The sequence below is a fragment of the Alligator sinensis genome, unplaced genomic scaffold (assembly GCF_000455745.1).
Source record: "Alligator sinensis unplaced genomic scaffold, ASM45574v1 scaffold745_1, whole genome shotgun sequence".
Taxonomy (NCBI): domain Eukaryota; kingdom Metazoa; phylum Chordata; order Crocodylia; family Alligatoridae; genus Alligator; species Alligator sinensis.
This window is the reverse complement of record NW_005842119.1, coordinates 1,778,887-1,792,469: the sequence shown is the minus strand read 5'-3', so window position 1 is coordinate 1,792,469 and position 13,583 is coordinate 1,778,887. Positions and strand designations below refer to the sequence as shown.

Genomic DNA, 13,583 nt, shown 5'->3' with positions numbered 1-13,583 from the left:
CTCCCCTTCCCTCCCCCCCTTCCCTCGCAACAGACTTACCAGCCAGACCCAGCTGCTCTCCATGCTGCTGGGCTGTGCTCCTGGCTGCCTGTGTGCTGTGCTGCGGCTGTGTGCATGCACAGGGCATTTATTGGTGAAATTATCAGCCACATCAGCCAAAAAATGCTGATTGCCAGTACTGTCAATTTTCCTTATATCAGTGTGTTCTGATATGGAACCGATGTATCTAGTTAACCTCTAGTTAAAATATTTTTAATGTGTCTTGTATATGTTTGTAACAGGGAGCCAGGGGCTCCTGTTACTTTATGGGAGAGACTGCAGCATAAAAAACCCCAGGTACTTGAGCAGAGGTTAGCTGCAGGAGGGAAGGCAGCAAGAGAACACTGCAGCCTAGGCAGTAAGTTGCCCATTAAGGTGAGGGGACACACCTGTAGCCAATCAAGAGAACACCTGACCAGAAGGGGGAGGAGCCCAGGGGATATAAATCTGAGATCCTGGTGCCAGGAGCCCTGCTGAGATGGGAGGTCATGTCAGCTTAGACTGGTGGGAAGATCTACAGGCCCTGGCAGGTACACCCAGGGCAGAGGGAGCCAGAGAATGAGACAGTGGTTTAGCAGTGGTATAATGACTGGGGTGAGGGGGCAAATTCTGAATTTAAAGCAGCTGCTTTGGGTGCGGGGGTTGTTGCTTTTTACATTTTGTTCTAGTTTTAAACCAGAGAAATGGATATGGCTGTACGGTATAGAGGCCACAAGGGTGCTGCAGGGGCACCCAGCATAGATCCCTTCAAGGGTCTGGGAACCCAGTGGGCTGTGTGGGATAGAAGTCCTAACACAGGGCTTTTCAACCTTTTTTGGTTGGGGTACCCAATGGCGTTGACTGGCCCCCCGGCGACCAGTCAACGAGCGGGAGGTTAGGGGTCCCCTTTATGCACTGGTAAAACCAGATGCGCTGGCAGCAAAGCAGAAGTGCTGCTGCATACCCCTGGTTGGCAACCCCTTCCTTAACGCATCAGGAGGAGGCAGAACTGAGAGCAGCCTTGCCCTGGGTCAGAGATGCCAGGGAGGGTTGAGTTGAATTGAGAGCAGCCTTGCTCTGGGTCAGGGATGCCAGAAGGGACTGAGACAGGGCATAAGACAGGCTGAAGGGCCTGGAGACCAGTACCCAGAGGGGGCTGAGGCTGAGAGAGCTGGGCCCGAATCAGTGGGGCAGGTCTGAAAGCCTACAGCTGAAGAAAAGAGAAGCTAAATCCAAGAGGGCTGAGGCCTCTACAATAGAGCTAAACTATGAATGGAATAACATCTGTGAAGCATGGGTGTGGCTATAGGGATGGAGGAGGCCAAATTTAAAAGCTCCCAAGGCTTTAGTATGTGCCATTTGGGCCATAGGTGGCGAGCACTGGCTCACAGTGCCAGCTGGCCACCAGTCAGCAGAGGTAAAGCGAGATGCTCACAGAGAATAAAGTAGTGTGGAGTTAGAGAGCTAAAGACTCAGGGACCCAGAAGGATTGGTTTGGTTGGTAGAGGACAGTGAGAACACTCCAGGACTTAGGGGCACTCTCCTAATCAATAACGAAGGAACATCAGGTCATGACAGGCAAGATAAATCGGGGTGTGGGGTAGGTTTATATGGAGCAGTGCTTTTCAACCAGTGTGCTGCGAGAATTTTGGAATGAGAAAAAAATTCTGTAGCTGGCTAGCACTAATGAGTAAGCTGCATCAATGAGATATTCACAGAAGACTTGCGTATGTGTTGGCTGTGGGGGAGACAGAACCAGCCGAGCAGAATGAAATTCATCTACTGCACGTGTTAGCTGTGGGGGATGCGTAGTTCGCAAGCCTTTGAACAGCTGTGCTGTGGAATTTTGCCATGGCGATGAGCTACAATGAGCTTATGAGTATGGGGATAGGGAATGCCTTAACAGGTGTGCTGCAGAATTTTTTTAATAAATAAGTGTGCCGTGGGTTGGAAATGATTGGGAAACACTGATATAGAGGACTGGAAGTGTGGGCAGGATTAGGGTGGCCCTAGGGGGTGCCATGGCCACCCCAGGGCCTGTCCCATTACTGTTTTCTTTTGCAAGTAATAACAACATAAAGTGTACAGTTGTATAGTTCAACTTCTTTTTTTTAGTTTGTGTCTAAGCTAGTCTTAAAGAACATTTCTAAAATACGATTGTCTTCATGAGCACTTGACTTAAATTGGGTTAAAATGGGCTAGCAAATTCACTCAGACTTCCAAAAATAAAACTTCCTTTCAGGTTGAGAGCACATGTGGAAATGTTCAGCCTCTGATGAGCATTTTGAAGAGAGTTACAAATAAGTAAAAATAAAATTATGGGGAACATTGAGTTACAACTTTAGCATTTAGTTAACATTGTTGGGTTTTTTTAAGGAGTTAGTTGCCATTACTGCTCCATCAGTTTGGAATCTTGCAAGGGCGTCGTTTTTATTTCTCCTCCTTCTAGGCTCCTGAACATTTAAAAATAAAATAAGAAAGGGTAAAAGGATTAATCTACTTACCAGTATTGGAAATCTCATTGAAGCAGTTGCTGATTCACAGTTGCTGCCCACCTTGCAAGGGGGGCTGGATTTTGCCTAAGGTTCAAGATCTTCGGTGTGAGCCAGAGAAGTTAACAACTATATGGTCAACATAAGACAAAATTGTTTATGAATCATGTCCCAAGCCTTTGTTTTAGCAATAAGTGAATAATTTTTTAAAAATTTGGAAATCAGAACCGTGCAACCTGGATCTAATCTGAAGATATAAACATATAAAAACTATTGCTTCCTAAACAATAATGTCTTGGTTCTGTTGGTGGGGTTAGGTTTTGAGCCTGTGGTGATAGAGAATGTATTAGAAAATGATGAGCTGCGCACAGACCTCCAGGGTGTGGAAGCTAAAATCCAGGAGCTTGGGGCTGAAAATGTCCTTTGTGTTCATTCTACAACTTCCTGCTTTGCCCCAAGGGTACCTGACAGGTAAGTAATTCTCTTGTGTTGTCCAAGGTGTTATTAACCTGCATAATCAAATTAATTCCTAAAATTGCTTTGGTTACTACTAGTAGTTAATGGAGCAAAATGGTCATTACAATGAAAGCTTCCTTCTTAAATTTCAGAGGATGGGGAAAAGGTAGATAGTAACAGTCTTCCACGGATGTCACATTTTCTTAATTACAGTCAGACGTCACATTTTCTTAATTACAGTTGCCTCTGCTGTTGTCTCCTTCAGTTCTCTGATAAATTCTTCTCATGTGAGGCCTTTGTAGTCCTAGTCTGTGCAGCATAATAATTCAGAAAACCCAAAGGTCAAGGTTTTTAAGTAATTCTTCTGTACTGGGGTAGGGTTGAGATGGTATTGTAGCTGTGAAGGTCTAGGAAATATGTGAGGAAAAGATTTTTGTGGGTGATATCTTTGATTGGACCAACTGTGTGGTTGGGAGAGAAGTTAGTCCAATCAAAGATACCACCCACAAAAATTCTTGCCTCTCAGGTTTCTAAAATGATATTTTTCTTTTACTTCATTTGTTTTTAACAGCAGTGCAGATCTGCTAATGTAACTACAGTGCAACAAGTCTCCAGTGTAAATGTACTGCCCTGGTATAAAACATGACTTGTATTGGTGTAGCTTCCCTTGGTTTGAGTACTTGATGGGTAGTCGCATGCTGCTGGTTCTTGAGATTAGCTATTAAATCACATTAAAAGAGGCTTCAAATGCACTGCATTCTTTCCTGCTATTATGTTTCCATGTAAGCAACTGGACTGTTGTTCAGTCTTCAGCTGAAAGAAAAATGAGAAATGAGCTTGTTTTTGGGCACTGTAATAAGATGCAGTCCACATTATAAAAATATTTAAGATCCCCTCTTCTGGAAGCAAGAATTGGGGCTACCGGTGGCTAAAAGTGCTTGATTTGTTGTGTCAGATTTTCAAGATGAGTATATTTAAAGTTGTCCCCATAGCCTACTTCTCCGAATGAAATCGAGTGTTTTTGCAAGTGTACATCTTTTTTAAACAGCAAGCTTTTAATAAGGCTTTGTTTAGATTTTGAAATAATAGTTCCATAACTCCAATTTAAGCATCACTGTACAATCATACAAAGATTGAGCAGTCTTACCAGTTAAACTTTTTATTGCACATTTTATATATCATTTTTGCTATTAATTAGTTTCATACTTGAAATATTTACTTGAATGTTTTAAAATCCAGAAAAGAAACATGATCTCTTACAAGTTAAAAAATCTAAAGAGACTAGTGAGAAATATTTTTCAATGTTATCTTGCATTAGTCTCTGCTATCCTAAAAATTATCTAAAAGAATTGTTGATTTACTGGCTTAAAATACACTTATACCTGTTGGTAGAAGGAAAGTGAAAAACAGTACCAATTCTGTTGGACTGCTATGACATTGCTTGAAGCTGAATCAAAAATATCAGAATGAAAATGGTCTGTTTTAGAGCCATTTCAAATTTATCTTTGATTCATCTTCCATTCTTTTTTTTTACATAGTGGTTATCAATCCTTTGTGCATATGATCTTAAATATTAGATATTGTAGGAGGGCATATCACAGATACAAGGCTACTTGAAAAAACTTTTTATTAAATGGATATAGTCAACTATTGAAGGCCGTAACGTTCATCATCTTAAAAGGGAAATATATTCTATACAGTATCTCTGAAGGATGCTTATTTATATCTCTATTTATAAACATCTTATGCTTGCTTTAATGCCCTGATTAGTTATGGTCTGAAGAACATTGTTTAAAATTTAGAAATGTACATGCTATTTGAGATTTAAACTTTATTTTTAAAAGGTATTTTGTAAAAGGATAAATACTTTGCATGCTCCTATAAATATTATTACACTTTGGACAAGCCATTATTATATAAATCCTTTTCCATAGAGAGAAATTTCTCTCTCTGGAAATAGTTTACCAGTTGCTGTTATGAGTAACCCCCAACATAGCTAGAGATGAGAGAGGTTTAGAGAAAATCTTCCTTTTTTAATTTTGTGAATTTACTAGCTCTTTGTGCATAGTCATTTCTACTGTTTCTCCTGAATATTTACTGAAGTTTCCCCCTTTTTTGTGAAGGGCTTTGACAGATCAACAGGGAAAGGAACATATTTTTAAAGATGGAAGTTGTTATAAAACCACAAAAGCACATATGGGGCCAGGGTCTGGTGTAGCATGAGAGCTTCCCTACGACTTTCTTTTGTTTTAAACTGACTAACTGTTCTTATTGTGGTAACATTTTTTTACATGGAGTTAAATACAAACCAGATTTATTTTTCTGTTGTTTAGCTTAGCCTGTGTCTGGTTCTTTCTCAGACCTGAAGAAGGGCACACCGAGCAAGTTCACATACAATTGTATGCAGTAAGCCTTCTCTGGGAGCACATCTACATGTGCTTTGTGTTGGGAGCAGCCTGGTACAGGGCTACTCTTATCCTGCTCTGGCCCCCTGCAGCAGCCAGGGGAGTTCCAGGCTTCCCTGAGGTGCCAGCTTGAGGACTAGCAGGGAGCACAGGGCTGGTCCCCAAGCATATAGTTCTTTTTTTTTCTTTTCTTTAGAAACTGTCAATTTTTTTTCCCCAACCTGTTATGCAACAATTATTTCTAGACATAGTCTTACAGACTGTATCCTAATTTTGCATTTCATCTTTTTTGTAAGAAAAACAGAATGCGTCTATCTTATGCATTTGCAGAAGCTTATTCCTTCTAGAGCTCAGAAGGGCAAGATGAGCATTGTCTGTCATATCTGTCCTAAACTTAGCAGATTTTCCTCTTCTGCACACCAAAGGAGTCCACAGGACAGGAGCTTGTTTTTCTCAGGACTTCTACAGAAGTTGAGGAGCAAATTTGACCAGTATGTTTGGTGTAGCATATCAGAATATTAGTATTACAATAACATCTTTTACTTTGGTCCACAAAATACATTTATAAACAGAGTGATGTTTCCTGAAAGGTTTCATACATTTTGTGGGTCAGAGTTAAGGGTATGTATTGTTGGAATGTGTGAAAATAGGTCTTTAACAGAACTGTGTAAAAGTATAAGAACATCTGTGTAAATTACTTTACACTTTCAAAGATGACGTTTTTAATTAATTTTAGAAAAATATGTAGGTTGGTGGAAATCAAGGGATTTTAGAAGGATAGATGCATAGCAAGATAGTTGTTATCAAGAACGCACTAAGAGTATTGTTGCAGTCAAAAATGGGATTCAAACAATGCAGTTAAGGATTGACACAACACCTTGTTCAATTAATGACAGAAAGGCTTTAATAACTATACCACAAATGAGCTATAAAACTAAATGACAGAAAAAGACTCCTTCCCAATATTCAATAAATGAGCTATCACAAAAGTTCTAGTATATGCTTGCTGTAAGAGTCTCTCTCACGAATGCAGGCAGGAAGTGGTTTCAGTCTTTGCAGCCTTCACTGGGTGCGGATCTGTCCTGGAGAGTGATCAGCTATTGCAGTGATCCCTCTGCCTCTCCAGGAGTGCAATTTTTGCTAGCAACTCTCTTTTGTTTTTATACAGTTCAGTTGTATAGCTTCTCAAAGCATTCCTTCTTGATAGTTGGTTGATTTAAAGTCCAAACAAAGCAGCTAGAGAGGGACCATCATATTACAGTTGCTAACTGTTTGGATACTATTTTGGGTCGCCCAGTTCCATAGTTTCATAGTAGCTAGGGTCAGGAGGGACCTGAACAGATCATCTGACCTGACCCCCTGCCACAGGCAGGAATGAATGCTGGGTTCACAAGACCCCAGACAGGTGATCATCCACCCTCCTCTTGAATTTGCCCAAGGTAGGGGCAAGGACTACTCCCCTGGGAAGAGGGTGGCCAAAATCTGGAACCAAAACTGTAAAATATTGCCTTCTGAACTCTAATCTAAACCTGTTCTCCATCAGCTTATTACCAGTTGTGAAACTTGTTTGTGTAAGCTTTTGATCCGTCCTTCAATCAAATAGGATGGCTCTTGATTGACTGAATGGGATACCTTGGGGCATTGATACTGTTTTGGGTAGTTGTTTTAACGGTGGGGCAGAACCCAAAATAGTCTGAACCGGTGATGGTCTATGGAGACGTTTGCAAAATCCCAAACAGACATTGAAAGCCTGTTCTGAGAAATATGCCTTAATCAAGGGAGGATGTGTCAACAAGGAGGATATAGGGATATGCAGTTATTTATGAATGGTTTAGCATAATAAGACATGGGATACATTTGCACAGGAGATGAAATCAATTGGGATTGCTTCATTTTACATGGTCCCACTCAGTCTTGAATTTTTGTGCAAGATGCACTGTTGTTATAATTTAGTAATTTAAATTGCATATGTAGGTCTGGCCAATCTTTCACAGTCATCAGTATGAAAGTTAATGAATACTTGCAATAACTTCTTCAGAACAGACCACTGCACCTATACAACTCCTAATAGGTTCCAGAACGCCTTAACCGGGGCCTGGGAATCCGTCCAGGTAGAGCCTGGATATAGCACTGGGGCCGGTGTGGCTATCTTTATTTGCCTGAAATCAATTCTAACAAGGAATTTTGAAGTAATTGCCTACTCATAGAGCGCATGTAAAAGTATAGAAGAAAAGATTTTGGCCAGTGACTTAAAATTCTGGTTTCTTGACAAAGGGAAGGCTAAGAAGAAAACAGGGTTCAATTAAATATAATGGGTAAAAAACTGCTAGTTACTAGTAAAGTAGAAGTGAAATGTCAGAGAATACTTAAGGAAGACTTGGGCAAGTACTAAGTGGTCAACAATACAAGCACTGTCCTAACTAAGACCAAATTCATATAACTTTAAAAATCGCGTGGAATCAAATATATTCAAATTAGCATTGTATTTTCCCCCTGCAAGCCCAATTCAGGCAGACATCCTTATTGAGGCAAGCACTTCAATTGGTCACTAAATGCATGCTTTTTTTAATTGACTTTAAAAATCACCCTCTGATCCCATGGTTGCAACTGTGACTTACGTTGAACTCATCTCAATATGCATTTATTTATGTGCATCTCTGAGTTTTTGACAATTTGTTTCAAAACTGTATAAAGCATTCACCAGGTTCCAAAACATGCATTCTTAATTTAGATTTGCATATAGACCAATTCCCACTCCCACATGGGTGTAATCATCCATGACCTCCAGGGATTGCTGCCACAGCCAATAGGCCAATTATAAATTAAAATTTGTTGATGCACAAAGAACCAAAAAATATTTGATTCATTGCCTAGTTCATTTCCCATGGTGATACCAGATGGATGTTGTAGGTTTTCCTACAATGTAAGTTCAGTATGAGCATCAGTACTGCATGATCCTCTTCATAGTTCTGGCATAACACCTCACCTTTCTTCTTGGTGGATCACTTCTGACATTAAGAATATATTAATTCCATGCTAATCAAGTCCTTGGCTGCTGCTTAGAATACAGGGTGCCACTTGATGTCAAGAGTGGTGTTGGGCTCTGAGATAAGGTTGGCAGGATTTGTACTGCGACTTCCAGTATCTTAGATTTAAGGTACTAAATCATCAATAAATGACGATAACTGCTCAGGTGACTTGGCTTGAACAGGCAACTTGAAGGGGAAAGGCTTCTTATCCTGTGCTACTTCTAGTCTTGAGGCATTTAATCCCCTAACCGGCTTTGAAATTTCAGCCAATTCATGTTTGGGCTTAGTATAAAAAGGCCTTTTTATTATTATTTTTAAAAAAATCATTGAGCCCAGATGATGGGGGGGGGGGAGGGTGTTCGTTTGGGCTATTTGCCAAAAGATCTTCTGGACTGAAGTCAATCATGAAAAATTTTGGCCCAGCACAAGAGGTGTAAACAAAGAAAATATAGCTGTACAATTGAGTTAAACAATGGGGTCACAGCTACAACCCTAGTATCATAGCTGAAAATTTTTTCCCTTCCCTGCTTGCCTTCATTTTGAATCTTTTGTAAAAAGTAGTTTTTAATGACCTGACATAACTTTACCGTGCTCATAAGTGTTTCTTTAAATTACAATTGTATGTTTGTAGACTGGAAGAACTGGCTGTGATTTGTGCTAATTATGACATTCCCCATATTGTCAACAATGCATACGGAGTTCAGTCTTCAAAATGTATGCATCTCATCCAGCAGGTACGAGGCATGTATTTCAAACTGAGCATGTTATGGAATTTGTTTGGAAGATGTATTTATATTAATGTCTGATTGTGGTTACACAGAAACACAAAATGTACAATGCTTGGAACTTTTGTCTGATATCTTCACAGATATCTGTGGCTAATCCAATGCAGTTACTGCTATCACACCTGGTTCAAAACCAAGTATGCTTTGAGTCAGCTTCTTTCTCCTTACTGACTCAGTCAGCCAGAATGAACACCCTTGGCCCTGTTCAGAACAGGGCTTCAGCCATCTTTCCACAAGGAAAAACTCCTTTTAGTCTAAAAAAGTGTGATATGGGCTCCCCCACTTCTAGATCTCGATGGTTATTGAGCATCAAGCAGCATTCCCCAAGTCTTGTGAGCAAATAGGGCAAAATCAGAAATGTACACAGTAATATTAAAAGAACAGGAAGAAAAAAATTCCCACAAATCATCTGAAATTTAATATTAAATATATAAAAATGTGCAACACATTTTAAGCTGTGCAGAAATTATTAGATGATTAGTAAAATGCAAGGTAATTCACCATGGGGAAAATCAGGGTGACCAGAGGGAAGTTGAAAGAGGAAAAGTGAGGAAGAAAAACTTAGTCTCTTGCTGTTCCTTTCTTTAGACTGCTAAGTAACATGTGGCCCATTTACCCATTTCTAACCCTTTTTCTATGTAAAATTATTTATAATTCAGTTATATATTCCAGATCTAACAGCACTTTCTGTATTACCATTTCTAATGTTTTCTCATTTTGTGTCAGTATTTCTCTCATGGAAAGCATATGGGAAAAATGTTATTTATAAATGTTTCCTTTTTAAAATAGGAAAATTATATTATAAAATAACAAGTACATATTGAGTGGATCTAGTGCCCAAAACCAATTTTGCCTTGTTTATTTTTAGGTTGCTGGCTTCTTGTTACTAAAATAATTAAATTCTATTCTCTTTTTACTTAACAGCATGTTTTAAAAACATGTTTTAATGGAAACATTCAAGAAAACACTCAGGATGTGAGGGTTAAAAAAATATATACTATTTTATAACTTGGTATATTTACTTTTCATACCTGTCAAGGTTTTGTGAAATATAATTGTTCATAAAGTATTTTGTTCGGTACATAGAAGGGAACTTTGCAGTAGATCAGGAGTGGGCAAAATGTGGCCCATGGGCTGCATGCGGCCCACCATGCTATTCTATCTAGCCTGCGTGGCCCCTAAAAAAATTTAAAAAATAATATTTATCTGCCCCTGGTTGCCTGTTATGCGGCCCTCGATGGCTTGCCAAAACTCAGTAAGCAGCCCTCCACCCGAAATAACTGCCCACCCCTGCAATAGATGAATATCATCCTACAGTTAATTAACGTTTCTACAGACCAAACTCCTTATGATAAAAATTTTAAGAACAGTTTAATTTCCTACCTTCCTACTAATGGAAAAAAGTAATTTATAATAACATTGTTACTATAAAACACTGAATAGCACAATTACATATATCCACGCAGTTGTTTCTGACTTGTTCCTAGATGCTTTCTATCATGTAAAAAATGTTTTAGTGAAGTGATTATTTTAAGTGTTGTCAACAAAAAAAAAATTTTTTTCAATAGAAATTGAAGTACCTAGGAAAAAATGACTATTAAGGTATATTTGGGATCATATGAATTCCATAGTAACAGCAGCAGCATTTTCAAGTATAATGGAGAATAAAGGATACAGTTACTGTATTTCCCTGAGTGTCAAAATGGGACAATCTTCAGCAACCCCCAGCAGTCTGCTCCCCAAGCACCCCTGCTTTCTGGCATACTCAACTGCCTCCAAACTTCACTTTCAGCTGACTGAGTTATACATCTGTAACTCAGCAAAAATGGGTTATATAGTCATCCTAACAATGGTAGAAATAGTTTAGAGCTCAATTGCCATCATCCTGAAGAGACTGAGATATTAAGACACTGCACTTCACCACAGAGAGGTGATGGATATACTATATATATGGTAGGGAAATATGCCAAGATTCCCTGGTGCAAAATACTCAACTGTAATAGAGCCTAAATAGTGCTTGGATACTATGAGGACTACAGAAATAAGTTCCTTGATGGATGGATGGAACAAAAGGCTAATCAGAGGGTTAGTAGAAGGAAAAATGCTGATTGTGAAGGGGAAGAAAAAGGTCTGTTTTTTTTCACTGTGCTTTCAACCAGCACTTTTTTCTTTTGTTATCAAGTAAATCCATCTGATAAACTTCTGAAATTCATCTCCCCACCAAAAAGCCACCCCCTTGCCCCAAAACAGTTGTTAAAATGTATATTCAGTCATTCTGTTTTGTTTATTTTTCTTATCATAGATACTAGCATTATTTATATTGCTTCAATATTTTCTACTGTTTTCATGTTGCAGCTAACTTAGTTAATTTAAAAATTCACATGGGTTGTTCTTCAGATATCAGGTTTTCCTAAAGTCTACATATTGTGCGCTAGGTAGGTATGATATAATTTTCTTTTCTAGGGTAGAATACTTCAGCCCACTTGAAGTGGTAGAGTTACTCAGATGTTCATACTAGGCAGTCTTATATAGCTGAAATTATGGAAGAGTTTTTTTTCAGCTTTGTCTCATAACCCCACTGATTTTAATGGCAATTATATATGTATGTATTTATTTATATAGAGAAGTAAACATGTGCACTGAGAAGTGTCCTTTTCTGATTAGTCATGCAATAACCATTTTCATATGAAATATATTTCTAGGTTGAGACTTCATTGGATACATTTTGCGTTACTGACTTTATTGGGGTTTACACAGTTACGATTAAAACCCCTTTACAATTCTTTGAAAATGTACTTCAGTCTGTAAAATTTCACCTTCATGCTGAACTTTACACCAATGTTTTTATTGGTTGAAAGACAGAAAATTACAAAGGACCAATGCAGACAAATAGTGAACTGTAATTGTGTGTGATTTTTTTTTTTCCTAGCACACTGTTTAGAAAAGGAGCTGTAATAATTTTTAATTTTGTTTTAGTACTGATATATTTTTATCTGATTTTAGGAACTAATTCTTTCTCATTGTTTTTAAACACAATGAAGTACAAAATGATGCTGTCAGATGCTAATTCTCAACCTGTACCTGTTGTTATTTTTAGGGTGCTCGAGTAGGTAGAATAGATGCTTTCATCCAGAGCCTGGACAAAAATTTTATGGTTCCAGTAGGTGGAGCCATCATTGCTGGCTTCAATGATTCCTTCATAAAGGAGATCAGTAAAATGTATCCAGGTAAATTATTTACAAGTCAATTAATCTTTTCTAAATAAATATAAACAACTTGCATATCAGTTTCCCTTCATATCTGAATATCTTTTTTATGAAGATAATCTGTATTTCTGTATATCATTATTTTAGGAAGAGCATCAGCATCTCCTTCCTTAGATGTCTTTATTACTCTACTATCACTAGGTGCAAATGGCTACCGACAGCTACTAAAACAAAGAAAGGTAAGCTTTGTGGCAGAGAGCACTTATTTTACGTTATAAGTGTTATAATTAGTTTTTGACCTAACAACGTTTTCCAAATGAATATGAGTAATTTGCATATTTACAGTACGTCGGAACCAGAAAATTAATCTCATGCTCTATACTGTATTATTGCACTTCAGGAACTGAATATGTGATTATTTTAAAATTGGCTTTAGAGTAGACCTTTGCAGTTGAAGATTTGAAGAATGCAAAATTGAGATGGATTTTTTTTTACTTTAAAAATAAAATTATGTTAACACGGATCCATTTTGTCCAGGCCATTTGACTTATTCAGCAGTGCATATGGGAGCTTGTAGGAGACAATTATGAAACGTTTTGAAAACAGTTAATGGAAGCATTAATGGTTAAACTTTCAGTCAGATTATCAGAAGTACCAGCAGACTGGGCAGATATAACCCTGTAGCTGTGTTAGGGTTTTTGCAACCTGCCAGTTGTGATGACCTAATAAAGAAAGTTGTGAGGATTTGCAGGGAATGTCCGTCTCTTTTTGTTGTTTAATTTTGTAGTGGGATGAAGTGTGATAAGTCTTGTTAATTATTATTTACACATGCAAGATAGGTGTAGCAAATCAGTGTCAGTTTTACGTAGGCATTCTGTTCAAATATAATTTCTTCTGACATCATTGACCATTAGATAGAGAAGCATGCTGGACACAGTATGGCTAACTATATGAAAAAAATTATGGTAAGTTTGGCTAGTGACAGACGTGAAAAACCCCCCCACGCTTTACCGAGTGAAGCAGCACGTTAGTTTGACCTGCTCTGCAGCGTCTGTATAGATCAGTGCTCCAAGAGCGTTGCAGGCAGCGACGTGGAGGAGCACTGCCGAGATGATGGGGATTTGGGGGGGGTAAAGGGGTCAGTAGAGGAGGCCACGGTGGGGAATGGGATTGGCCCTGCCGTGGCAGGGGG

At 38.7% G+C, this 13,583-nt stretch overlaps 1 protein-coding gene across 1 annotated transcript in view; it reads left to right on the top strand.

Annotated features, from left to right (window-relative positions):
• Positions 1 to 13,583, top strand: part of SEPSECS (Sep (O-phosphoserine) tRNA:Sec (selenocysteine) tRNA synthase) — a 52,981-nt gene that overhangs the window by 13,915 nt on the left and 25,483 nt on the right. The window contains 4 exon segments of the mRNA XM_014520466.2: positions 2,828 to 2,981; positions 9,032 to 9,134; positions 12,283 to 12,412; positions 12,539 to 12,630. Coding sequence (XP_014375952.2) covers positions 2,828 to 2,981; positions 9,032 to 9,134; positions 12,283 to 12,412; positions 12,539 to 12,630 — 479 coding nt within the window.